This window comes from Cyphellophora europaea (genome assembly GCF_000365145.1).
Source record: "Cyphellophora europaea CBS 101466 unplaced genomic scaffold supercont1.9, whole genome shotgun sequence".
Taxonomy (NCBI): domain Eukaryota; kingdom Fungi; phylum Ascomycota; class Eurotiomycetes; order Chaetothyriales; family Cyphellophoraceae; genus Cyphellophora; species Cyphellophora europaea.
Genome location: NW_008481815.1, coordinates 1,194,125 through 1,219,656, shown reverse-complemented (window position 1 = coordinate 1,219,656; position 25,532 = coordinate 1,194,125). Strand labels below are relative to the sequence as shown.

At 54.2% G+C, this 25,532-nt stretch overlaps 14 protein-coding genes across 14 annotated transcripts; 5 read left to right on the top strand and 9 right to left on the bottom strand.

The window, feature by feature from the left end:
* Positions 1-166: 166 nt before the first annotated feature.
* On the top strand, positions 167-1,225 carry HMPREF1541_08927 (uncharacterized protein; the record flags this gene model as incomplete). The annotated part of the gene is made up of 2 exons (XM_008723245.1): positions 167-247; positions 293-1,225. 2 exons carry the CDS (start codon positions 167-169, stop codon positions 1,223-1,225), a joined length of 1,014 nt encoding a protein of 337 aa, XP_008721467.1.
* A 144-nt stretch (positions 1,226-1,369) lies between these two features.
* HMPREF1541_08926 (uncharacterized protein) lies at positions 1,370-1,750 on the bottom strand (the record flags this gene model as incomplete). The annotated part of the gene is made up of 1 exon (XM_008723244.1): positions 1,370-1,750. One exon carries the CDS (start codon positions 1,748-1,750, stop codon positions 1,370-1,372), a length of 381 nt encoding a protein of 126 aa, XP_008721466.1.
* A 252-nt stretch (positions 1,751-2,002) lies between these two features.
* On the bottom strand, positions 2,003-2,386 carry HMPREF1541_08925 (uncharacterized protein; the record flags this gene model as incomplete). Its single annotated transcript, XM_008723243.1, has 1 exon — positions 2,003-2,386. The coding sequence occupies one exon, from the start codon at positions 2,384-2,386 to the stop codon at positions 2,003-2,005; it is 384 nt and encodes a 127-aa protein (XP_008721465.1).
* Positions 2,387-2,891: 505 nt separating this feature from the next.
* HMPREF1541_08924 (uncharacterized protein) lies at positions 2,892-4,439 on the top strand (the record flags this gene model as incomplete). The annotated part of the gene is made up of 2 exons (XM_008723242.1): positions 2,892-3,111; positions 3,175-4,439. The coding sequence occupies 2 exons, from the start codon at positions 2,892-2,894 to the stop codon at positions 4,437-4,439; spliced, it is 1,485 nt and encodes a 494-aa protein (XP_008721464.1).
* Positions 4,440-4,875: 436 nt separating this feature from the next.
* On the top strand, positions 4,876-5,856 carry HMPREF1541_08923 (uncharacterized protein; the record flags this gene model as incomplete). The annotated part of the gene is made up of 1 exon (XM_008723241.1): positions 4,876-5,856. One exon carries the CDS (start codon positions 4,876-4,878, stop codon positions 5,854-5,856), a length of 981 nt encoding a protein of 326 aa, XP_008721463.1.
* A 305-nt stretch (positions 5,857-6,161) lies between these two features.
* HMPREF1541_08922 (uncharacterized protein) lies at positions 6,162-6,602 on the bottom strand (the record flags this gene model as incomplete). Its single annotated transcript, XM_008723240.1, has 1 exon — positions 6,162-6,602. One exon carries the CDS (start codon positions 6,600-6,602, stop codon positions 6,162-6,164), a length of 441 nt encoding a protein of 146 aa, XP_008721462.1.
* An 886-nt stretch (positions 6,603-7,488) lies between these two features.
* Positions 7,489-8,947, bottom strand: HMPREF1541_08921 (uncharacterized protein; the record flags this gene model as incomplete). The annotated part of the gene is made up of 2 exons (XM_008723239.1): positions 7,489-8,390; positions 8,485-8,947. 2 exons carry the CDS (start codon positions 8,945-8,947, stop codon positions 7,489-7,491), a joined length of 1,365 nt encoding a protein of 454 aa, XP_008721461.1.
* Positions 8,948-9,727: 780 nt separating this feature from the next.
* HMPREF1541_08920 (uncharacterized protein) lies at positions 9,728-11,410 on the bottom strand (the record flags this gene model as incomplete). Its single annotated transcript, XM_008723238.1, has 2 exons — positions 9,728-10,952; positions 11,001-11,410. 2 exons carry the CDS (start codon positions 11,408-11,410, stop codon positions 9,728-9,730), a joined length of 1,635 nt encoding a protein of 544 aa, XP_008721460.1.
* A 1,233-nt stretch (positions 11,411-12,643) lies between these two features.
* HMPREF1541_08919 (uncharacterized protein) lies at positions 12,644-14,072 on the bottom strand (the record flags this gene model as incomplete). The annotated part of the gene is made up of 8 exons (XM_008723237.1): positions 12,644-12,732; positions 12,783-12,919; positions 12,968-13,238; positions 13,289-13,450; positions 13,497-13,662; positions 13,713-13,837; positions 13,904-13,966; positions 14,027-14,072. The coding sequence occupies 8 exons, from the start codon at positions 14,070-14,072 to the stop codon at positions 12,644-12,646; spliced, it is 1,059 nt and encodes a 352-aa protein (XP_008721459.1).
* Positions 14,073-15,276: 1,204 nt separating this feature from the next.
* On the bottom strand, positions 15,277-16,110 carry HMPREF1541_08918 (uncharacterized protein; the record flags this gene model as incomplete). Its single annotated transcript, XM_008723236.1, has 2 exons — positions 15,277-15,928; positions 15,983-16,110. 2 exons carry the CDS (start codon positions 16,108-16,110, stop codon positions 15,277-15,279), a joined length of 780 nt encoding a protein of 259 aa, XP_008721458.1.
* Positions 16,111-16,908: 798 nt separating this feature from the next.
* On the bottom strand, positions 16,909-18,026 carry HMPREF1541_08917 (uncharacterized protein; the record flags this gene model as incomplete). Its single annotated transcript, XM_008723235.1, has 4 exons — positions 16,909-17,244; positions 17,290-17,616; positions 17,663-17,799; positions 17,897-18,026. 4 exons carry the CDS (start codon positions 18,024-18,026, stop codon positions 16,909-16,911), a joined length of 930 nt encoding a protein of 309 aa, XP_008721457.1.
* Positions 18,027-18,749: 723 nt separating this feature from the next.
* Positions 18,750-20,019, top strand: HMPREF1541_08916 (uncharacterized protein; the record flags this gene model as incomplete). Its single annotated transcript, XM_008723234.1, has 2 exons — positions 18,750-19,707; positions 19,754-20,019. 2 exons carry the CDS (start codon positions 18,750-18,752, stop codon positions 20,017-20,019), a joined length of 1,224 nt encoding a protein of 407 aa, XP_008721456.1.
* A 1,382-nt stretch (positions 20,020-21,401) lies between these two features.
* Positions 21,402-23,167, top strand: HMPREF1541_08915 (uncharacterized protein; the record flags this gene model as incomplete). The annotated part of the gene is made up of 2 exons (XM_008723233.1): positions 21,402-22,239; positions 22,287-23,167. 2 exons carry the CDS (start codon positions 21,402-21,404, stop codon positions 23,165-23,167), a joined length of 1,719 nt encoding a protein of 572 aa, XP_008721455.1.
* Positions 23,168-24,048: 881 nt separating this feature from the next.
* Positions 24,049-24,738, bottom strand: HMPREF1541_08914 (uncharacterized protein; the record flags this gene model as incomplete). The annotated part of the gene is made up of 4 exons (XM_008723232.1): positions 24,049-24,279; positions 24,345-24,461; positions 24,511-24,567; positions 24,637-24,738. 4 exons carry the CDS (start codon positions 24,736-24,738, stop codon positions 24,049-24,051), a joined length of 507 nt encoding a protein of 168 aa, XP_008721454.1.
* Positions 24,739-25,532: the final 794 nt, after the last annotated feature.

Genomic DNA, 25,532 nt, shown 5'->3' with positions numbered 1-25,532 from the left:
CACCTCCACACCCACCCCTTCTCCACTCATGCCATCTCGTCTTGACCGCCGAGGTAGACCAGGTAGGTCGTCTCACGGAGGCCAATTGAGACAGCTGACTCCAAGCTTCAGTCAGCTGAAGACCTTACCGGCGCCATGCTGAAGTGACAGCGAGCGTTTGGGAACAATGAACTTACTGCTGCTCCTCCTGCGCAACCCTCTGAAGACGTGCAAGTTCGCCTACACTTGGTTCGCGCAATCGCTTCTTGTTTGTCTTCGCCGCCTTCTACTTGCTCACCTACCCCATTACCAGCCTTTGCGGCTGCAGTTGCAACGAGCATACCTGTCATCATGCTCCGCCACCTTTCCTGACCTCACGCATCGCTTACCAGTTGGTCCTGTGACCGAATCGCGAGCGCGACTGGTCGTTGGCGACGGCTTCAAGGCATATTTGGTGCCAGGCGACAAAGTTCATCTGTTGAAGCCCGGCACAAAGAAGTCGGGACGACGATGCACAGTTGTGTATGCTCATGGAGGCGGCTACGCTCGTGGCGAGGCTAAGATGTACTTGAACTATATGGAACGATGGGTTCGCGTGGCCGAAGATGCTGGCCTTGATCTGGCTTTCGTCTCCGTCGAGTACCCCTTGTCTGGCGAAGTTCCGCACCCTGCTCAAAGAGATGCATTTCTGGGAGCTTATCGTCATCTACTGGCTTCTGGTGTTCCCCCAAGCGAGATCATGTTCATGGGTGACTCAGCAGGCGGTGGGTTGAGTATCCTCAGTGGTATCGAATGTCAGCGACAAGGTCTCGCACAGCCGGCAGGCAGTATACTCGTCTCTCCATGGATGGATGCGACCATGCCCGCTCACAACGGTGGAAACGCGCTGGTCGAAACAGACTATGTCATTGGTGCCAACAACTCAACGCCTGCGCTCTACTCACTATGGTTGCGTGATATTCCGCCAACCGATTTTGATGTGAACCCTCTATACCAGCAACCGGGCGATATACATGGTCTCAACCCTCAGCTGATACTTGTCGGCGCGGGCGAGTTTGCTCTCCAAGATTCAAAAGATTGGGCGGAATTGTGTGCGAAAGCGGGGGTGAAGCACCGCCTCGTCTGTGAATGGGGACAATTGCACATATACGCTATGGGGTCAACATGGCTCGAACCATCGGTGCGCCGGAAAACGGAGCTCAGCATTGTGGATTGGATAGCTATATGCGTGGCTGACACACACTGAATCTTTTGTTTCTGACTTACAATATACAAGCCCGTTGTAAGACAAATGGCTAGCTTTCTCCGCCAACTTCCATACACGGACAAGTCACCTAGAACACAGCGGCTCAGCCCAACTCGCACTGCCAGTTTTGAAAAAGCATCTAGCCTAGTGGCACATAGCGCAACCGCCGACATAGCGGTACGTTGATGCGTTATCTGCCACTTGATCCACATCTGGGCCATTCTCCGACAAACCCGTGACGAGCGGGTACTCTGCATGCATCGTCTCCACGTCCTCGAATGTCGTCAAGACGAGCGTCGTTCTCTTTGCCATGCCCTGAATCCCGAAGAAATCCTTGACGATCGACCAAGTCATCGTCGTGGTTACTGGACTGACGGTGATGGAAGGGCATCCAGCTAGACCCTTTCGAGTCCCGGTGCAGGACCAATCGCCACTCAACCTCACCGAGGGCACGACCGGCAGCTTCTCAACGAGAGCCACTCTTTCCTTGATCTCTTGCTCGATCGTATCGATGTCGGACCTCATGACGGTGAGGCGAGCAAAGTTGCGATCGCCGATGCCTGTTTGACAGCCATTCCTTAGCCCACGCATCGAAATGAGGTCAGAATAGACACAGACAAAGCCAACTTACAGCTTATATCGAGAAGGGCCTTTTCTCTGTCCCCGCCCTTGGGATACCAGCACTTGTTCGTGCCACAACCGCCGTATGGGCACTCTCTGAGCTTGTCAGCGTACCTACAGCCTATCAGCGCACGACTTATTGAGATCGGCTTCTACTTACTCCTTGCGCAAGTCCTCCAACCAACGGTCAAGCTTGGCTTGCCTGTCAGCCTTCAAGGGCTTGATCAGCTCAGCCAACACCTTTTCCCGCAGCGCAAAGTCTTTGCGGTCGACGAGGAGGGCCGCCGTAGCCTCCTCAGCCTTACGGCCATTTTGAGACAAGAGCTCGCGGATGTAGTCGCCGAGGTCCTTGCCTGCCGGAGGGTTCTGAACCCGGAGGCCGTCTTCACGCCTCTGCAGGACGTGCCCGGTTGGCTCGGCCTCTACCACCTGTGCTACCTGCTGCGCCGAGGCCAAGGCCGAGGCAGCGGTGATGCTCATGGGGGTCGCGGCTACAGACGTAGCCAGCAGAGCAGCGGAGAGGATAGAGACGACCTTCATGTTGTGACTAATTGAACGCTGAGAATGTATTTATAAGGTTAGCCGGCGGTTGTGCACTAGAGAATCTTAAGTGTGAGTACGAGATGTGAAGTTGATGCAACATGGGGGCATAAAGATTCTTATATAGTCTTTGATAGCCAACATCTGCCTGGCTGATTGCAGCCTGGGATATATGGTTCGAGTACCGTTGGTTCAGCACATGCCAAGCGCTTCAGGCAGTAATTGTTGAACCACACAGGTCAGATCAGCTCTCCCGGCTGAAGGCATCATAGCTAATCGTCCATGGGATCGAACAGTACCTAGTTTGCTATATGCGACCCTGCAATCTGAGCGCCCTAGATACTGACGCCCAAGTGCAATGCTCAGACAAGGCTGCAAGAGGAAAGGGGCGCCAAGACGCCTTCGCCGAAGTGTGTCCGAAACTTTTGTAATATCGCAGGCACTTTTTTATCTTGCAAACGAGCATGGACTGATGGCTGCGACCTGTAATGGAGAGTCTGTGTCGATGGCGCAACTTCCTGAAGAGATGCTCAAGTTCATCCTCGAAGCAGGCACTCACGCCGTTCCCGGTCCGCGGCTGGGCCAGCTCGTCGCTTGTGGCCGCAACTCCATCTCCACACCACACTATGCGCCTCCATCGTCTCGCGGCGTGATCCCCCACCTGTCGCCGGATCTGCTGGAGAGACATACACAGATATCAGCTGTGTATGTTGGGCTTGAAGACTGTGAGTAACTTTCCACGCCGCAGCAATCCCCTGCTGACCCCCGCGCTCACAGACATGAGGTAGTCACCGAGAAGTCCACGCAGAATGCGCCTATACTCGAATCGCCAACGTCCGGAGCCCAGACGCCTTTAACGTCCTTCACAGCATTATCGCAAAGATGCCTCTCCATTCTCGGTCCTCGACGAGTCCCTCGTATCCGATGCAGGTCGCAAAATACCGATAATTCTGTTGCCATATCTACCTCGGTTGGATTTCGAACACTCACTCTGGAGGACTATCTCGACGCGACAGAGAGGCTGAAAGCTGATGTTGTGGTGACGCTGGCTGATATTGCAGATGCAGACAAGGTCAGCCTGAAGAGAATGGAGAGAATGGCTGACAGGACTCATGCCTGGCTCCGGGATACAATTGAGAAACAGGAATCGAGAGCGACTCCTTCCGGAATAGTTGCTTCTGTGCTACCGCTGAACCAAGAACAGCAACAGCTTTATCTATCCGACCTGGCGGCTGAGTACAAGAACGAGCTCTCCGGTGTCTGTCTATACGACCCCCCAAGCGCTCAGATCGTTCCAACTCAGCTATCGCACTTACCACGCTTCTGCATATCAGATCCAGCCAACCCTCATGAGTTACTACGCGCTGTCTCGCATGGAGTGGATTTGATCACCACTCCTTTCGTCACCGCCATCACTGAGCAAGGCGTTGCCTTTGTATTTGAGTTCCCAGCACCACCAGGAGACGAACAGCAGCAGTCTATGGGAATGGATCTGTGGTCAAGCTCAAATGCGACAGTCGTCGAACCATTAAGAATGGGCTGCAAATGCTACACCTGTACGCGTCATCATCGTGCGTATCTTCACCACCTTCTCCAAGCCAAAGAAATGCTGGCGTGGACTCTACTGCAGATCCACAACTTCCAGGTGATGGATCAGTTCTTTTTGGGCATTCGCGCCAGTATTCAGCGCGGCACGTTCGATGCCGAAGTAGCGACCTTTCGAAATCATTACGAAGAGGATTTCGGAGTTGGACAAGGAAAGGATAAAGGACCTCGCATGCGAGGTTACCAGATGAAGAGCATTGGAAGAGGCCAAGATCCTAAAAGGGAGAAGATTTGGGGCAGATTCGGAGACTCGAACGACACGAGTGGTATGGAGAGCCCGAGTGCCGCAGGAGTGGAGGACGACCAAGCACGGAAAGTGCTAGAAGCTGTGGAAAGCGGTGTGGCCGCTGACCAGGAGACTGAGCAAGTCAGCCTGAGCGCTGACGAGCTGGAGAGGATGGGGCTTGCGGAGAGAGTGGATGGGTCAAGTAAAGAGTCGTCCTCGTAGGCTCCACGAATGTTGCTCCTCCTCTGTCACACCCGACCCATCTATATTAACGCATTCCGCCTGCGCCATCACCGTGCGATCATGTCACAAACAAGTCGTGCTGAAGGGAGTAAGGGCAGTCTGCTTTAATGTCATCCAATCAGCACCCGGCCAGCCTTGGCGGCAGTCATCAGTCGTGTTCAACCTCGCAGCACTGTCCCATCGGACCTTGCACGTCCCAGCATCCCCTCATTTCGTGGCCAAAGGGCGTTTCTCCTTTGCGGAGGGCTTGTTCATGCGTTGAGCCCTTAGCGTGATCGTCTACCAATTCCACCTTCTGGCCCCGTTCAAGGGAGGGTCTCGACTCCGATGATCAACGTCATCGCTGCATAAAACTGTCGAGCCAGATAGCGATTACTGCCAGCGACGACGAGGGCTACGTTGATGACCCGCCATCATGGACACTCGCAATCTCCTAGCCCTCCCCGTGGAGGTCCGCCGTATTATTTTGGTAGAGCTCTTACTCTCCAACCCTGGCGATGGGCCGCTTCCCTTCTACCGTGCGCCGTATCCTCCTGAACTATATCCAGCCATTCTTCACACGTGCAGCCAGCTCTACACCGAGGGTTCTGAGCTCCTCTATGGCCATATGCTTCATTTCGAGATCTACACCAATGGCCTTCCTAGCTTTTACGGAACTCCTACGCCGTACGAGTCTCGTGCAGTGTATATCGGCCGCTCGTTCGAGACTGACAGCATCCCTCCTGCAATCACAGCCAGGACCAATCACGTAAGCATCCAGATCAACGCTCGTCGCCATCACGGCAGATATCCGATGCATTCGCTACAGCAAGAGATTCGCAAGGTAGTCAGGCTGATAGACAGGACACCTCACTGGCAATTCCTCACCCTTCGCGCCTATGCCAGTGGTGGACTCCTGCTACACGAAGCGCTCGAGACAGGGCCACCGGAGAGCTTACAACCTTTTCTGCCGCTGACTAGGCTTTGCAACCGAACAATCGTGCTCTGTCAAGGACTGGACCCCCTGTTTGCGAAAGAGCTGACGGACAAGCTATCATCTCGCGTCATAGCCCCACACATCGACGACATGTACGAAGAACTAGACGCCCTTCTCAAGGCCATGGCCCCTCCGCCTGTACCGGCTGGCAAGAGGCGCACGGAAACAGACTTTGCCGTTATACGCGCTCTGCAGGACCACGACTCGCTGGCGCAGCTATTGCGGTGTCAGTGTGAGCACCTGAGAAACCATGGAGACATAACTGGCTTCCTCAAGGCGCGACAGACCTTTGTTGGAAAGCTGAAGACGCTCTTTGAGGAGTGTATGGCACGTGCTGCTGGGGCGCCTGCTATTCAAGGGGACCATGCGTGGATCCAACAGGAGCTGGCCAGGTTAAGCGGCGAGCAAGCTGGCAATTAGCGGCGATTTACTAAACTGGCTCAATTGCGAAGCAGAGGACCTGGTCCTAAGTTTGAGTCTTTCATTTCCTGTCGGAAGCCTGCCTAAGGCAGAGTATCATGTTGTCAATTGAGGACATGAAGTCGACAATCGAGCACACGAATCCAGAGCATGCCCTTGTCCTGATCGCGGAGATAAATTGGTCGCTTACGCTTCACAATCGCCCGTTACCACCAGTGCCGTTTCTCGCCAACGTCGCTCTCATGGAGACGCTTCAGTGCATGTGGTCAAAGGAATAGCAAAGCTCTACAATATAGCAGAGAGCGCTAAGCATCCTCAGCTAGCCAGACCTTGACCATGACGCTGCTGGCGAAGCCAGACTTGTTGGTGATTCTGCCTCCTTGCTTGACCTTGTCGGCAGATGGAGTCTTCTTGGCTTTGTCGTACTTGCCCTCGGTCTTCGATGAGTCGGTAGCGTCAGCGACAGCGGGTGCATTCTTGCCTTGCGTCTTCTGTTCGGCCCGACGTTCGACTTCTTTAGCTTTGTCGTCGGCGATCTCGAGCTTCTGGACACCAGCAGCGATGGTAGCAACAACATCTGGAGCAAGCTTGTCCTGGACGTTCTTGATAGACTGCTCACCAACTCCGGCTTCCTTCTTAGCGTTGATCGAAACCGCACCGCCAGAGGCCTGAGTATTCGTGCCCAGCTTGCCGTCCTTCTTAAGACCCCGCTTCACAACCTGACTCTCATAGATCTCCTCCAACATCTTTTCCCATTCACCAGTGCCCCGGACTCTCCGATTTGCACAGCAGTGTGATGACCTTCGGGATTTCATCATCTCTGGTAAAGAGATGGGCGAAAGCGTGGGAATTTCCCCGCAAGTCTTCGAAGGCAGAGCTCAGCTCGATGGGAAGGGAATTCTTCCAACCAACGAGAACGTAGGGATCACGCTTGCCGTTGGGTAGAGGGTGACGCGTGCTGATCGATTCGCACGTGGCCGTGACGATAGTGCCGGCATGAAAGTTGAAGACCTCTCTGTAGGTCTGGAGCTTCTACACCCCAGCTTGTTAGTGCCTAGCTGATGATATATCTCAAATTAGCCGACCTAAGAAAAGACCCACTGCCATCGCAAGACCGGCCTGGTGAATATATCATCTGTCCTTGATTGCTTCTATACAGTAGCAACACGAAGCGCATTAGATCTTTGATGCTGGCCTACAAAGGACAGCCTACAGATATCTACCCATGCACGAACCCCGATCTCGGAAAGCCGTAAGTAGGACGTCGCTGTCGACATTGGTTTCATTGACCATCGAGATACACTAGCTTTGCTACCATTAGTGCTCACGGGAAGGACCTCTGGCTCAGTGACTCTGTAAGCAAGATTTATGTGGGATCACCCGACCGCCGATCCGTGTCATGCTTTTGACAAGGGACAGAAGCAATCCAAGGCTCAAGGCTGAGATCTCGAGAGCCTGCCGAACTCCTCTCGTTTGGTTGACCAGGAGAGGGGGGAGCAGGGAAGTATGCGTTCGAGAAAGACCTGCGCGAATCATTACAAGAAACATTTGATGCGCTGCGCGATGATGATACATACATACATCTGTCCGAATCAAAACACACGGTAGTACGGTAGCGATACCAACCCTCATTCACAGCCTCGCCTTCTCCCTCTCCGGCACCTCCTCCCACGCAGCATCAAAGCCCGCGTTGCGCACCCACCGCGGGCCCCCAGCCTCCACACTATCAATAGCCATATTCCCCAGCCGCAACCACATATCCCCTCGCACGGGCAGGACCTCCTCGCCCACCTCCCCCTCCCACCTGCGACACACGCTCTCCCCATTCCCCAAAGCCCTCACCAATTTGGCCGCATGCCCATCGTCGTCATACGCCGCCACCCGTCTCCTTACGCCCTCCCAACTGCGCTCCTCCTCCCCCTTCCCCACCCCTTCATACCCACTGACCTCTCCGCCCCTCAACTCCGGACACCCACGACTCACATACAGCGCCAGGTCCATGCGGCCCTTCATCTCCAGCAGCCTCGCCTTCTCCTCCAGACTCAACCACCCCTGCCTCACGATCGCGCTGAAGAACACGCTGCAGTTGACGCAGTGCATGTAGAAAAAGTCAAACTTGACCATCTTGCCCAGGTCGGGCCGCTGCGCCGCGCCCGCGAACCACGCGCACGCGGCCACCATTTCGGCCGTCGCGCGCTCCAGTCCTTCTGCGGTCAACGGCCGGGCCACGAACCACTGGCGCGCGATGGCGAGCATTTGGCTCGGGGCCCGCGCCAGGACGCCGTCGCGGACTTTGTTGCCGTCTGAGTCGTGGGCGGAGGCGGCGAGGGTGGCGTCGGCGCGGCAGCGCGTGAGGAGTTGGGTCAGAGGGGTGGGCGTGTCGGAAGGGGTGGGGGTGGGAAGGGCTTTGAGGGGCGCGAGGAAGGAGGCGGTCCAGTTGTCGTGCACGGCGGCTTGGGCGAGGGCTTCGGCGATGATGGCGGGTTGGGCGAATTCGATGCCGTAGCCGAGATGGATTAGAGGGTGGTAGAATCCTGTGGGACGGTTAGAATATTGGGGTGGGGGGGGGGGGAGGCCTCGATAGTTGGATAGGCGGTGGTGGAATAGGAAAACCAGGTTCTTTCTTACCAGCATAAGTCCGCCACAGCAGATCATCCGCCCTCTCATCCCCTTTGAGTAGATACTCCTTGACCACCGCCTCATATCCCTTCTCATCAATCTCGCGCCCAAAGAACGCCTCAAAGTCGTGGTAGTACTTCTCCTTGCCCAAGCACTCCTTGAACCGCTCTGGATCCGAGAGGTCCTGCACGTTGCCGGCATCCAGCGGGAACTGTTTGCGCTGGTAGCCCTGGTTGCTGTCGAAGGCGTGCTGTAGCTGCTGAGGCGATGCGCCCAAAGCGTACAGGGCCAGCAGGTGGTGGGCGATGTGGTTGTGAAAGCCCGAGGCGTTGAAGAAGATGTGGTTGTCGTCATGGTTGCGTTGGAGGAGTTCTGACGCTTTCTTGGCGGATTCGGTCGTCAGGCCCGTCGTGGCGTGGTGGATGCCGGGCGTGGCGCTGGCGTCGAGGTGCACGGTGCCGCCGGTGGCCATGGTGCGTCTGCGGGTCAGGTTGAGTGTTTGTCGGCCGAGTATGGCTGTGGTCGTGGTTGGGAGGCGAGATAGGGCTTTTCGGGCGAACATGTGAGTTTGGAGGGAGGTGCTGGCTGGTCTGATGATGGAGACGTCGGCTGGGATTTATATTGTCGATGGAGCAGTGATGTAGTCGCCGGTCATCAGGTCAGATGGGTGGCTGTGGCCAATGGATGTGCTGATCGGGGGTCCACGGCGGCTGGAAGATGCTCCAGTTCCGAAATCCGGGGTAGCCGTTCGAGGGGGTTCGTAATGGATTGGGCTCTAGAACATTGTGCTTGACTAAGCCGGCGTCGATCATGGAGGCTCTGGCTTATGTATCCCTGGGCTAACACCCGAGCGAGCCAATGCTGCCTCGAATTGGAGGCAACGTGTCTTCGACGCTGCGAATCTTATCAGATCGCTTGCCACCGCAGGACACATGTTATGTAAGCAGACGTACAGGCTCCGCTGGCTGGATAGATGGTGAAGGGTTCTGGAGTCAGGATCGCTCATCATTACTTCCAGTGGCAAGTCCCTCTAAAGAGTCCAAGCTTCAGATTTCGCTCGCTGCCAGTTGCCTCACAAGGACAAGCAAGAGCTAAAGACCGCTCGTACTCGGGTTGTGGCCAAAGTCATGTTCATTCCTCATTGATTGTACAGTGGTCCTCCGGTACCGTGTGTCCTCAACTCTATTACAGCGCCCCCAGGCAGGCAGCTCTCCACCTTCTTGTCACCCCGAACCTCCGGAGAAATGCAGGTTCAAAACTTCTCCGACGTGACGCACCTTGTCATACCCACGAGCACCCAGCAGATGAAGCTCACGATCAGCGTCAACAGCCACGTCACAAATCGCAACGTGCCCACCAGCACAGACATGACTCCTCTGACGACCGGAGGCAGCTCTTGTCCCTTGCGGTCGCCCGCCTGATAATGCCCTAACTTCTCGAGATCGAACTCGCCGATGACGATCTGTTTCTTTTTCTTGTCGGCCTTGGTCTTCTTCGTACCACCGTACCACGTCTTCTTAACTTTTGCGTCCGTAGATGAGAGCTTCCGACTCTCCTTGACGTCCTTTTTGTGGTCCTGTTCCATCTGCCTGGCTTCCTCTTCCGCTTCCTCCCGCTCGGCGAGGGTGGCGTAGAACGCGCTGCCGGCATATGACTTGACAGACCCGCCGTATTGTGACACGGGGCCTCGAGGCCGAGCCTTCCAGACCGGGAGAGCTCCCAAGATGGGGTTTGTAGACTCGTCGGCAATAGCAACGGCGAATATGGCGCAGATGACGCAATCTATGGAGAAGAGTGAGGGCATCAGGTTGAGGATCAGGTCGGCGTTGACGTGAAGGGTATGTTTATCGAGGTCCAATGAGGCAAGCGGGCGGTCGAAGTCAGACTGGGGTAGTGTCGACAGTCGAATGCCGGCACCAGCAGACACGTTGGTCGTAGATGAGGCACTGGGGTTGCTGACTGTGATGACAGGCGCAGAACCTGGCGTCGACTCGATGATTTTGATGTGTAACACAGGCTTCCCCTCCGGGAACAACACGCTGCCATGTGCGGAGGCGGGAGACATCACAAAGTCGGGATCTCTGGCTCGCCGAGCAATGGCTGGATGCTCAACCTCATAGTGCTTGGCCACGGCATTCCACCGGAGATGACAGGCCTCTTGAGCCGCAGCACGACGGATTGCGGCGGCTTCCACATCATCTCGGTCAGTTGACGCCAACTGGTGTGCCTTGGCCAGCTCGGTACTCTGGTTAAGGGCCATCATTGCTGCCATCTTAGGAAAGATGAACGAAACAAGACCATCATGCGGTGGCAGACGTCTTTCGGGGGATTCAAGAGCAGACAATACAACTTCTCGGACATCCGATCGCTTGACAGGGTTGGTCTTAGCTACGGAGATTTCGTTGGTATCGAATGTATTGAGGGTGTAGAAGGGGTACTGCGGGTCTGCTCCAAAAGTGAAGGTAGCTTCAGCCGTTCTGCAAATCGTCAGTGGGTATGGTGCCGGTCAGGCAACCTCGCCTTACCTGGTCATCTCTAGATCGAACGTCTTGATCAGCGAACTCGGTTCGGTCCCGTGGGACGCCTCCCATAACTTCTCGAGTTCGCGATGTGAAGAGAATTGAGGAATTTCCGACATGCTCATGGCATCATTGAAGTTGACGACCGAAGGTGTAGCAGTTCGATATCCTAGCTGACGATCAATCGGCGTAGTGATGCTATTGCGGTATTCTTCACGAGAGAAGCTGGCTGGATATACACTGGATGCTCTGGCTGCGAATCGTTGCGGATAGTAATTCTGCTGGGCAAGGGGTACGTTGGGGTTGTAGGTTGGGAACATGGAGCGGATTGGCACGACTGGAGACTTGGTGCTTTCGGCGATAAGCGTAGCTGAGCCGGACCTCCCTGACAACGGCTCCTGGGGCGAATGTGCCATTGTTGATGGTGGTGGTGGTGGCGGCGGCGGTGGAGGAGGCGGGGGCGGGGGCGGAGTTGAGTATCCTGCTGGCTTATGGCGCGGAGAGGGTGTGGCGCCATCGATTGGAGAGGCGGTAGTAACTGCGACGCCTATGTTCTCAGGCGATGGAGTGCGCGATCTCGACGTCCGCGTCTGAAGAGGGATCGCACCACCATTTGGTAGAGGCTCATCTCCTTCATCTCCATACATGGTTTTGACGGTGTGTAGACTCGGGTTGCGCCTGTGAGGACTAGGCGTGATAAGCTTGGGGACTCCCCGCGGAAAGAGAGAGAATGGCTGTCCGGCTGCCATGGCTCAGGCTCTCCGGAGGTTTTATTGAGGAAGAATGCACAGTCCTGCTGCGACAGCGACTTTGACGGCCTGCGTTCAATTATGCGAGAAGAACTGGAACACCAAAACAGCAGAATGTCACCAGGACCATGTGTAAAGAAAGCAACGGGGAATGGTGGAGGAAGGATGGAGAAAGTCATGGTCGTGTGTTCAACAACCCAGCTCTCACCGGTATCATTTCCCTCGTTCTCGTACATATCGAGCTCGGCGGCACGGGCATAGAGAGGCTGCATGCGTCTGAGCAGCCATCACGCAGAGCCGCCGAGGAGAGCGTTGTCATTGGGAGAGAGGAAAAGAAGCGTGTTGGTTTGGATGCAAGGGTCGTCTGCACGCGCCCTTGGCAGTCCACTAGCGGGCGCTGCCCCGGCCAGTCATGCCTGGAGCCCTAAGAATAGCTCGACTTCACTCGACCTGCAAGCCCGACTGCACGATGCCTGGTATGGTGTTTAATATTGGAACGCCTCACATGGTGATTCGTGCGTTCAAGTGCACAGGGGAGAATACGTGCAGTACTCGGCTGTCCGGTAGAAGCTGGCTAGATCAGAATATGGACGCATACTTCATTCGAAACAACCTGACTAAGTGTCCGCCTATTAGGTCAGGGTCTTGCTGGAAGGCTACACGTACACAGACCTGTGCGTACATACAAGGCTCAAAGACTGTGCCTTGTTTGGCTTACCATGAGCATGCACCGTGAGCTGCAGCCGGGATGTCCCTCTGCGGGTGGCCTTGTCTTCCCGCCGATCCCATGCTCCGACCTCGATCACATCACCATTGAGGTTCTACTCCATATTGAAATCAACGACAATGCGGCTGTCTCCGGTTAGCGATCGCTTCTTGATCAGCGCAATGGACATGATCTTACCCCGCTACCTGACCGTTCTTGAGCTTCTGGACCGACTCGTTCCATTTTGAGCGACCGACCACGGTTGGCTTCAGGGACAGTTTGCCTAGCTCTTGTCAGTAGCCTTCTTGAGTGCTCAAACAGTCCATGTTGTACCTCTTTTGGCAAAATCCAAAGTCTCGTCGATTTCCTGCGCGCTGCTGACTAGTGTGCCTTGGATCGACTGGTTGCGGAAGACAAGCTGGCTCGGATCAAGGTCGATATGGAACTTGCCAGCTGGTGGCAGGCCAATACTGCTCCGCGTCAGTATCCCTCTCCCTGAGACGGCTCTCAATACGCACCACATGACCTTTGCGCCTGCACGGAGGCCCAAATAGCCCAGTGCTGTGGGGTACGCCTGAACAGCGGTCACAAAGACCCCATGGGCACCTCCTTCTGTAAGCTCTACAACCTTGCCTGCCGTATCCTCCTCCTTTTGGAAGTCAAGGAAGACTTCGGCGCCATGGTGTTTAGCCAGTTGCGCTCGCTCGTCACCCGTATCGACAACAATCGATCTCAAGCCCATAGCAGTGGCGAGCTGCACGCCCTGAATACCGACGCCACCACCGCCACCTGTGTCAATGGGTGAGCCAGGCTTTCTGCTCGCAAGAGAATTGACCAACCTGGGAAGACGGCCCACTCGCCTGCTCGAAGGCCGGAATGCTTGAGAGAAGAGTAGATCGTTGCCGCGGAGCACATGACGGGTCCAGCAACGTGATCTGAAACACCGTCTGGGATAATCGTCATATACCGCTCGGGGCACTTCACGTATTGCTTATACGAGCCTGTCGAGGAATCAGCGGCAGCCTTCGCACCATGACGCTCTCGTACCGTCAATGTGGCACCCAGTGAAGACAACTTTGGTGCAGTACGACTCCTTGCCGGCCTTGCAGTACGCGCAGCTATGGCAGACGTCCTGGATCGGCTTGTAGCCGGCTCGCTGGCCGGGCTTGAAATTCGTCACCTTGTCGCCGACTTTGACAATGACTCCTGCACCCTGGAATGCGTTAGATGTGGTACAAGTAAGTCCGTACTCGTTATTCCTACCTCATGACCGGCACACTTGGTCCCAAGCTCCGACATCTTGGGCAGATTCCAGTCGTTCATCATGAAATGGATGTCTGACAGACACAAGCCAGTGGCGTTGAGCTTGATGAGGATCTCGTCCGGTTCTGCCCGTGGCGTCAATGCTGGTCAAGTAGGGGACGCCGGACGTAATTCATCCTTGGTCCACGTACCTATCTCAGGCACTGGGACCTTCTCGACCTCGACATAAAAGTCCGGCCCTTCATTCTTGACCACTGCGACTTGGTCAGCCTCACGGGTGTTACTGTGGGCGATTAGGCATGAGGGACACTGACCGCCGGCCCAGCACTCCTTTGGGATATCAAACGTTTGTTCAGACATGGCTGTCGGTAGGTCAAAGGTGAGGCTCAAATGAACATATAAACGATCACAGACATAAGAGGGGGACTCGTCTACAGCGCGCAAACTTTAGTTTATGTGTACCGGCAACGCGACCTCCCACAAAGACCCCGAGCAGGAAGAGGGGTACGGCCAAACCGTAGCACCGAGCCTGGGCACCATGTTTCAATGATGTGTCGTGCCTCGTAATGATATCCTGACTCGAATGGCTTTTTGCTCGCCCCAACATGCGTCATTGGTTCGTTCACCTCTGCAGGCGCGGGGGCGGAGTAAGAAAGAGGCGGCACTGGGCGGAACATTGTAACGAGGGGCACAGAGCTTACGGGTGTGTACTGCCTGGTGATCATTCTGCTGATTGTGGCTGGTTGTGGCGAGCGGGATCTCGGGAAGTTATTGCGTGTGAGGAGATTGTCCCTAGACCGAGGCTCATGGCAGTGCGAATGTCGTCTGCGTATTACCCCAGACAACCCGCTTCCGGTAACCATTTTTACTCCAACAGGTGGAAACCTCCACATGTGGGTGGCTTGATGGAGAGTCCGATTCTGAGGAGACCTGGTACGACGGACATATTCTCGACATTCAATACTGAAAGCAACGCAGACACGACTCTGCACAAGAGAACGAAACAGAGACATCAACATTGAGGTGGCCGAATCTCTCATTTTCTTGTATATGATCATCAAGAGGTTTTCTGCCGTGATCCAACAACCCGGGTGGATCACAGGCCAGAATATAGCATCCCCATAATGACAGATTTCAACGATGTCGAGAAAAAGATTCCAAAGTCACACAATATTAAGGATTTGCGAAGGAAGTCGCATGCCTTGTCTTGGTCGAGTTGGGATCATTCCTTTCCTTGCCTGAAGGAATATGACCGAGTGGAAAAGCCCATTGCGCCAGATGGTGCCATTAGAAGGAGTAGGGTTCATTTCGAACCAGAAATATCGGCGGCCAACCTCGAGATGAAGCGGAGGGTTGCTGCTATACAATAGCAACGACGGTTGCAGGAGCTCGCTGTTTTGCGGTCGATGTACCAGTCTGGTTGTCTAGTCCTTACCTCCATTGTAGCTCCAAACCGTCGTCTGCTGTGAAGTGAGGTGCGAATCGATTAGATGACCTTGGGCGATCGGTTGTTACTGCGAGTCACGCAAGTAAGCGCCTGTGAACGGAGGTCAGTAGTAAGAACCTACCTAATCTCGACAATGTCATCAATGTGATTGCACATCGCCACAAACAGATCGAAAAACAATTTGCCCCCATTCTCCATTTCCATCTGCATGGTTCCGCTCCTCTTGAAAGTCTTCCGACTTCGGATGATCAGAGCAAGATAATGAGCGCGGAGACGACTCTCGCTGTCAGGTGTAAAGTCGTATGCGTAGCGAGCAGATCGCAAGATCACATCAACTTGGATGCCGGACTGAAGGCCTTGTTTCCGAAGAGCAAGACGCTTCAGATCCTCCAAGGCGTACTTCTCGGCTGCGCAGTAGACAACGGTATCCCGGAGGACATCGCCACCAACACTGGAGAGATAGATTGCGGATTCAGGGTTTCCGCGACCACCAATTTTGGCATCCTGGGCGTCCTCAAGATCCCAGGTGTTCCGCCGCTTGTTGTGCATCAAACGGGGATAGTAGTCACCCTTGTACAGGAATTCGAGGACGCAGGATAAAATCTCGGGTTCTTCATCAGGCAGTTCCAACTTCTTCGCGCTTCCATCCAGGAACTTGCCCTTCAGGGCGGCAGCGAAGTAAGGTGAATGGCAGAGAACGTCCTCATGAGCAGCGAACAAGCGCTGTTCATGACCCACAACCAAGGTGATTATGGGGCTGGTCAGAGAGCTATGCGCAGTCAGTATCTTGCCACCAAATATCACCTCACATGTTACAACGGACCTTCCGACCGACGGACTTTCTAAGCTGTCCTGCATCTTCCTCTTCAAATGTTCGGGAAAGGCATTCTTGGTCGGCTTCAACGGCTTGGTCACACGACCATCCCTGGTATTGAACGATCGCTTGAACATGGTGTCAAAGTCGGGGTTGGGCTTGTCGCGTCTCGAACGAGTGAGTTGATTGACGAAGGAAGGAAGTAAAGAGCGGCAGAAGAACCTAGAGCGAGTAGAGAGCGTGGTAGGTTTCTGAGAAGGCGACGCTTGATTCACGAGAGCATGTGATGGCGACCTAGGAAGCTCTTCCGATGACCTTGTTGACCATCAGACTCGTTCGGGAGAACAAGTCAACAGCACAAACAGGGGTCACACGCAAGAACTTGACACACTAATCACTACAACGAGCGACTGTATGCGACGGATTGGCGGGTCGGGTGCGTAAAGAAGAGAAGTTGAGCGAAGCGGCCGGAGTTGGCTGCTTTTATACATTAGGCGCTTAAGCCTTAGCTAGGCAGTGACGCGCCCCGCGTCGAATCAGGGCGCGTTTGCGGCCCGCCCCAGCTTTTATCTTTCAGGCACCACTGCAGCCGGGAGGACGGGGATCTCAGAGCACTGCCGCTCTAAAGCCTTTCCAAAGTCACACAAGCATTGAGAAGCGATCGAATAGAGAACTGTGATGATCACCTGATCATTTTCATTGGATCAGCATCCCGTGATGGGGCTTGCTATCGGCAAAAGCGGTCCTGTACATGATGCTCGATCACCAGCAGCTTGGATCAAATACCAAAGTTCCGTCAGTCGTCACCCTGTGTGGCCTGCAGCACTGGTCCTACTATGAACGCGTCCATCATGTACCCTGCACGTGATACCGATACAAGCTCTCGACGCTGACTCACGCGCATGCCTAAATTACTGGCGCTTGCGCGAAGCTCGTCAAGTATCCTGAGGAACATTCTTCTTACGGATCGCCGCCTTCGAGCCTGGCTTGGCCAAGCGGTCTTCCTCGATCTTGTTCTCTTTCTCCTTGCGAGACTGGATACGAGCCATGGTGTCTTCATCTGGGTTGACAATCGACTCCGGCGCTGGCTTAGCCGAGCCATCAAGCAGCGCGTCATATCGCTTTCGACAAGCGTTCTGACTGAAGTTCATGACTGGCTTCATTGCTTTCGAGTATTCAGCGACCTTTTGCCACTTTTTCGCCCGAACCTTCTCGACCTCGGCCTCGATTTCTTTGTCAGCTTTGGCGATGGCTTCGCGAAGAACATCGTCCTGACCGGTGTTAGCTGCTAATGCAGAGCAGGGTGAGCCACTTACATCTCCATCGTGCCAGTCAGTGAGATCAGCGTCCAGGAGCTCATCTTGGTGTTCTGCCAGTTTCTTCTTGATACGAGCCCAACGTGTACCAATGGTCTTGATGTTGTACTTGATGAGACCTTGATCAGCCAAATATTTGGCGATGTCTCTTTCGAGGTATTTTGCCTGTTTCATTCGTACAATGATCTGATCTTCGGTGTCTAGATCAGGCGTGACCGGCTTGGAAATGGCGGGCCGGCCACCTTTGACGCGGGGTCCCCTAGAAGAGAGCTCATTACCCTGACTGCTGGACGCAGTGCTGTTCTTGGTGTTTTCGAAAGAATGGGCCTGCCGGTGTCAGTATACGAGGAGGCCTCCTGCACGTGAAACCGACCTTGGATGAGTCTTCAGAGTTTGGATCATAGACATCTCGGGCATCGTCCTCTTCGTCCCATTCGACGGTCTCGACCGCGCAATTCTTGACATTTCTGAAGATCACGGCGGGCGATTGGGCGATGGGGTACGTGAGAACTGCATCTGGTCAGAATGCTGATCGCGACTTGAGGTACTCAGGAGGGCGCCGGATCTTCAAACCGGCATCGGCGCAAAGAAGAAGTGGGCGACCTACCTTGAGGGTATCTGCCGGGGTCCAGCTGCTGGTGGGCGAAATATGGAATATCGAAGGCCGTTCGCGGTGGCAGGCTTTCCTGTTTCTTGGCCCTAGAGTTCGCCTTGCGGCCTCGACCAGCGCCTGACATTTCGACTGGAGAGCGGGAGGTGTCGAGGGTTCAGTATCGGAGGTTCGGGGTCAGAAGCCTTCGTCGAATAGACACAAGACCGGTCGATGAAGACCTAGGTAATAAGAGTGACAAATGAACGACAAGAGATATCGATATAGTCCAACAGCCTTCTATTAGACGGTGATAGTGCGGCAAACCCCGGCTACAGTGACAAGGCAGGAGATGAACATAGATCCGCGGCACGTGACAGAGAGAGTCATCACTTCATGCCAGTAGCAGATGCCCGCACAAGCACTGGGAGGGCACCAAGCACCTACCGGCGGGTTATAGAAGCCGTGCTCTAGTGAGCATCTGGAGGACACCGCGCAATTACTAACATTCTGAAGCCGGAGACACAGTTATCACTCATGGTGTTGGGATGATATACTTGTCACCATTATCAGCGTGATTGTAGAAGCAAACGAAATACTCAATATGCGGTGGAATAGTCATTGTGCTCATATTGACCATATTATGTAGAAGTGATGAAAGAGTTTGGTCAGAAAACAGGGATACTGTGCCACGTTGGTTGTGGCGGTGCTCATGACGTATCTTCCGTTTTCACATGGCAAGTCCCAACCTCATTATCTCAACGAAGACGCCTTGCGTTGTGTGAATGTGTCTAGCTGACCGAGTCTATATCGTGACGAAGCAGCCTTACTGTTCAAACTTTGTATTACTATTCACACCCCAGCCACCAAGATGGCGATGCAATATATCAACTATATTCGATCCAAGACCCACCTAGGTGGCGCCCCCACTCAAACGGAGACGCCCGTGCTCAATGAGGAGGATGAGGAGTTTCTCAACAGGATCACGTCTGAGGAGAACCCGCCAGCTCTACCTCCGAGACCTGAGCAGCTCGACGTCGAGCATGGAGGCGTTCCACCCGTTCGTGATGCTCAGACCGCACTCCTAGATGGAGCGCAGAACATCCCACTGCCGGAGACGCCACAGTCAGAGCTGACAGAGCGGCGGTCAATGTTCGCTGACACGGCTGCTGCACTTGACCCTCGCACCACCTGGAGTTGGCTACGACGCGACAGCCGGAACTGGAAGCGCGAGACGACCGCCTCCGATTTGTCTGACATAGCCCAAGGCCTGAAGGATGCTGACGCCCAGCCGAACGAAGACAACCTGGTTGAAGATGCCGAGGCGAAGAAGGAAGAAGAGGACATGGCAATCGTACTCGACAAGCTCGACCTGGCTGCTGTCAATAATCGGGCATTCTCTGTCAGTGCCGAAACTCAGGAGCTCCTCCAGAGATTCAATCAGGTCCTCAAAGACCTGATGAAGGGCGTGCCTACTGCATACGATGACCTGGAGAAGCTCTTGACAACCGGAGACGATCAGCTCCAGAAGACCTTCAACTCACTGCCGAGCTTTCTACAAAAACTGATCGCTAAGCTTCCTGGAAGTATGGCGCCTGGTCTTGCTGCTGCAGCTCAAGAGAGAGCCGAGCAGAGTGGTATCAACATGGAGAATGCCGGTAAAGCAGCTGCAGCTGCTAAGAAGATGGGTATCAAGACTCCTTCACTGGCGGATTTGACAGGCAAGCCAGCAGCAATCGCTAGTCTCCTGCGATCCATCATCATGTATCTGCGTGCCCGCTTCCCGGCATTCATGGGCATGAACGTCCTATGGTCACTAGCAATGTTTGGTAAGCCTATCACGCATTCTTGAAGGATAACCGGCTGACCAGTTAGTGCTCCTGTTTGTTTTCTGGTACTGTCACAAACGCGGCAAAGAAGTGCGACTCGAAAAAGAGCGTGATCTCACCGAACAAGAAGTTGCCCGACTTGAAGAGGAGTATGCGGCTACACATCCTGAATCCAAAACAACAGCAGCATGCGATGCCCCTATAGATGAGGTCAAGGCTGGTATGGATGAAGTAGAGCTAGCAAAGCAAGCTGCCGCGGCAGCCGAAGCAGCAACCTCGCCCGAGAAAGGCCCTAACACGGCTCAGACGTGATTGGCTAGGCTAGGATATGAGGTACGACTTTATGATTTCAGCCAAGTGGAACGGAGATCCAGAGGGGCTGACATTCGTCGGCGTTTCTGAGTCTGGTGGTACCACGAGCCCTTATCTTTTCCCCCAGAATTATTATTGCCTTCCGAATTCCATGCTCAAGCTGTGGTACGCAATATGAAATTTTGATATCCGCAGGCACGTGAGAAACGAGCCCTTGCAGCTGAAGTGACGTTGGAGTACGCCGAATCAGAGTTTTGAGAATGTTTTTTTTCTTTAGCGTCAAACGGGGGGCACGCGAGAGGTCATCGTTCCTGTGCCTCCGTGTCACAAAAAGGTATTGAGCAGCGTTTGCAACTCCGGGATCATAACCCTGAGGGACGGGCATGATGTACCCTCGCCGTCAGTTCTGTTGTTACTGGTTGCAAATCAAACAGGTGGGCTAGGAACACTCAGGCGAGGTCTCCACCAATTAGCCTCGCAGCTGGCTGTCAGGGACTGACCAGATTGACGCCGTGTGTCCACTGGACCAGTCATGGCTACGCTGCCCACCTCGTAGAAATGGGTATGCCAGCACGAGACCCCAACGGTTTACAATTCCGCATGGTTGCTATCCTGAACATGTGGCTACATGATACGATAGAGAATTACAGTGACACGCTGGCATTGCAACGTTGTGGCATTTCGTGCATTGCTTCCATCAACGGTGTGGTTGGTACCAACATTGGAGGGCAAATCATTGAGTCGCAGGGAGTCAGAAACGAGCGTCAGTAAGAGAATAAAGTCGGTGAACACGAGACTAAACTCGGCAAGGACAAGCGTGATCCCTTCCGCCTATCACGATTGGCTGGCTCCCCGCGGGAAATATGGATCCGGGCCTGCCGCCTGCGCCTGCGACAGTCAACTTATTTTTCGCTCTCCTCTCGTTCTGACCTCTTTTTCCTTCTCTCTTGTTCAGTCCCAGCAACCACTACCAAGCAGATCCCCATACAGTAGCCCAGTGTTCAGCAATCAATACCAAGTCAAATATCGTCGAAGAATACACATAGGCCCAATGGCTGTTGCTGGTCTCTGAACGACTCGAGGGGCCCGGTGCTAGACCGGCCCCTCTAGAGTCTCTTCACCAGCACAAGTATTCATTCGACTTCGACGATATTTTCACTCTTCCGAGTGCTCAAAGCACCTAGAGCTCTGCAGTCAGTGCCCGGAATTGCTTCACACTACAACACTACCGGCATTCGATAGTCGCTTGCGACTCGACTGCTGCTTACTACGACCACCTGCTGTACTGCTTCTCTCCCTCACCTCCGACCTAATCTTAACTCCGACAACCCGTAATGTCTCGACACCACTCCAAAAATAACCGGGGTCGACAGCTCCCTCCTATGGCTGCTCCCCGTTTGCTGAAGACGAAAGACTTCGCCGACGACACCTACCAAGAGCCAACCTCAAAACGTAACAAAAAGTCGTCCAAGTACACCGCAACTGTACAACAAGCAAAGAGGCGCCGCAAGGCTGCTTCCCCCTCATCTTCCGAGTCGTCGGACAGTCTGGATGGCGACGACGCTTCGGACGAACAGTCCGAAGATGATGATGATGCCGACGATCTGCCAGCCGTTGTAGCCCCGTCCCGCCATAACATGATGGGTGGGACGGGGCGCTTTTATGACGGTGTCCCACGCGCTGGCAGTGTTGAGTCTATGTTTGGTGAGAAAGGCATTGACCTTGAAAAGCAGGATCTCCCAACCCTCGAGGATATGAGGCGATATGAGGAGCATCTCTTCGCTAACGTATCTGATGATGATGATGCTGCTTACGCGGCAGTCGAAGATATCAGTGATTCTGACGAGGAAGAAATCAACCATTTCGAAGAACAGCAGCTCATTGCTGATCTCAGTGAGGATGATGAACTTGAGGAATTGGATCTCCTCAATCAAATCGACGGTATGTCTGCTTATGGCTTTGGGGACGAGAGTGACGCTACTGCCACGTATCCACCATCGTCCCAAGGCAGTGACTCTGCTTCTGAAATGGGTCCGACTCGTCACGTTCACTTCAATGTCGACCCTGCTCATGCCTTCAATCCCTCGTTGGTTGATTCACCAACCTTTTCTCGTGCCCTCCTGCCATCGGCTCTGCCTGACAGTGGCTCAATGGGCCTCGTGGGCCATGAGCGAGCTGGCGACGAGTCTAGCTCGGAGGGGAATGGGGACAACTACGACTGTATGTTGAGCAGCTTTTTCCCATTCATTGCGCTAATCCTATTCCAGCCGATGCTACTGATGACTGCTTACCTCCGGAGGCTCAACTTCAAGATGACGATGAGGAAGAAATCGAGCGGCCTCACAGCCCTCCTACTCCAGGGACGGCGGCTAAGCAGAAGGCCGAGTGCAAAGGCCCCCCACGTGGTATCTTCATTGATGAGGGGACCAAGACGACAGGCATACTGGACAAGACTGGCAAGATCATGATCATCACACATCCTCACCTCCTCGGCGATGAGTTCGCTCGCCGCTATGGAAACTCTACTGCCTCAAGTCCGGCTGTCGGTTTCGAGGATCTGCTCAGCGAGAGTGATTTTGCTGAAGATCCAAACTACAGCAACATCACCCCTGCTTCGGAGATGGACATGATGCTCAACAACGGCAATTCTATCGATGTCAACGGCATTGTCACCGGCACCCAGGAGGCATTCTACCCTCCTGGTTTCAACCTTGGCGACTTTGCTGAAGACTTTGAGCTTGACCTCGACGTTGGTGATGACCTGGGCGAAGACGTTATCAAGCTGGATGATGTTATCCAATTTGACGATGAATCCGACGACAGTGAGGCACCTACTTCTCCTTTCTTCATGACGCCTAGAGCGCCTGCGCAGAACCATATCTTCGCTCCTTCTGCCTCGACCGTCACCGCTTTCCGTCGCCACCAAGATTCTTTCAAGACCACACCCTCTTTCTCCCGCTTCAGCGAGCTGAGCTCTCCGGCTAGCGCTATAAACCCGCGAAAGCGCAAGTCTACCATTGAATCTCCCTATGCCTCTGAGCATTACAAAGGAGTTACGCCAGTCCAGCGCATGACCAACTCAGGCAACACTATGCCCTCTACCCCTGACACTGTTCGACCCAAGCGTCAACGACTGATGATGGCCTAACGCGAACACGATTGAATGCCACGAAAGTCACGATCTTTCCTGACTGTGCAAACCAAGTATTTTTGACCCGTGATGGAGATAACCCTCCCTTCATGGAAAAGTTTTACTGAACGTTTCCTTCCAACGTTGTGCTTGTTCAGCCATCTTGTTTGGTGGACATCTGAGAATGATTTCCTTTGCGACGCATTTACATCGCATTCGATACCACGGTTCGAGTTTGGCGCTGTCGGAGAGGAAGGCGTCCATTGAAAGTGCGATTTCTTTCCTTTACTTGTTCACGGTAGGCGAAGACGTGATGGGTGGTCGAAGGATTCGGATGACTTGATTTCGTCTTTTAGAAAGAGATGCGATCAGGATATGTACGTCTAGCTTTTCTTGACTGGCATCTAGATCGCTCTCTTGCTTTGACTTAGAGTGTCACGGCCAGCACCGCATTGAAACATGATCAAAACTTCTCTTGGCTCTTATATTTTGCAAATCGTTTGGACTTTGATGAATAAACCAGTGTTAGCCCTACACCTCAATGTCGCTGATAGCCATGTGATACAAGCCTTTACAATATGCGCGGTGCGCGAAACAGGGAGTGAGGTCTCAGAGTCAAGGAGGAAAGTCGGTCAAAGAGCGTCAATTGGTGAGGACTTGTCCCTCACGGATCTATTTTGGTCTGGAGAGCCATTGTTGGTAGTTCATACATCTCTGCCCCTTCGAACGCGGCTCTGAGTGCCAGGGATTTTTCTTTAGCTTCCAGGTTATTACCACCAATTCATCGCAGTATCCTATTCTACAGTCTCGCGCGTACCAAAGCGAGACATCATCGCATTTTCAAGCCCTTTGACACGCAGCCCTGAATTTCTGCTGAATTGCCCGGCACCTTCCGCCTTTCAAGACTGAACCACACCGCGCGATGCAAATAGGCTTTTGCGATCCATGAGCAGACACGCCGGGCCCATGAGGGCGGAGATGAGGAAGAGGAGCATGGCGGTGAGGGCAGACCATTGGCCCGCGACGACGGCGTCGACGCTCGGGAAGCCGGATTCTTCGAGCGCCGCGACGTAGATGCCGTTGCTGAAGTACTTGTGGTTGAGGGCGAAGGCGGCGCACCAGGTGAAGAACTGTTTTCGGGTGCAGTCAGGATATGAGGTTTGGAGAGGGTGGAAAGGTGGGAGTGGAAACTCACGATGATCCAGTCCCATAGGAAGGCGATGGCGACGTAGTAGTAGCTGATGAGGAAGGGGATGGCACCGCAGACGACGCCGGTGATGATGGAGAGGGCGCCGGCGGCGATGGCGACGTCCTGGCTTTGTTCAGTCGAGGGTGAAGCCGAGGTAAATTGGGGAATTTACAAGCTCTTTGCTGTACTGCGATCTAGACCACAGGGAGTGGGATTGGGCTTCGGCGTACTATTCAGAGTCAGCGCGGACATCGATGGAACCCCTGCTGGCTCAGAGCGAGTGTGGGCAGCCACTTACGATGCCGAGGACGATGGTGCCGAAAGCCAATTGCAAGAAGCGAATGATGGCGTTCAAGCCGTTGACGGCATGTGACGAGCCGGATTTGTTAAGTATCGGCATAGTGGAAGGCTGGAGTTGTTGTCTCGATGGAAGGTCTCGAAGTGTTTGCGTAGCCGGAGCATGCAAGAGATGGTAATCTGTTGGGAATAGCGCTGCGGAGCTGCTGGTCAAATGTTGACGAGGAGATCCAAGGAAGCTATGTCGGTACTGTGGCAGCGCAGCCTTGTTGGATGAGTGACAGAAGTTGCCTTGTTGACAAATACCCCAGCAACGCAGCGGGAGAACTCGCTAAAGCAGCCTGCGTTCTCGACGGGCACCTGCTCAACCACCCAAGTTTCTGGCTGGCAACAGTGTTCCATCGTGGTTCGCATGCGTGGTCGGCGCCTTGCATCTCTTGTGTGACATTGTTGACATTTGGCCTGAGTTCAGTTGACGGTCTCGTCGCGGGGAGATTCAGCCTTGAGCTGGCTGGACATGAGACAGCAATGCTCTTCAGCCCCGGCCCATTGTGATGTGAGCGATACTTACCCGCCCTGGCCATCTACACAGTAAGCCTCTGGCCACGGCCGTCCTTAGGCCAGGGTTCTAACCGACGCAGACATCCAGGCCTTTCGAGCATTCGTGTCACCCACTCGCTGTGGTCGTCCAACAGCATCCGGTCGGTTTGAACCGCCGCTCAGACGTGGGTGTGACTCGAATATCTCCGCACCTTAATACCGTACACCTGAACAACTGGCCACGACGAGCAGAGGTTAGTGCATTTCATGGTACCCTCCACTAATGTGGCGATGAGGTGTCGAGGAAAAGACGAGATGCCATGCAGCACCCTCGGGCCAGAAAGGTGCTCCGACAAA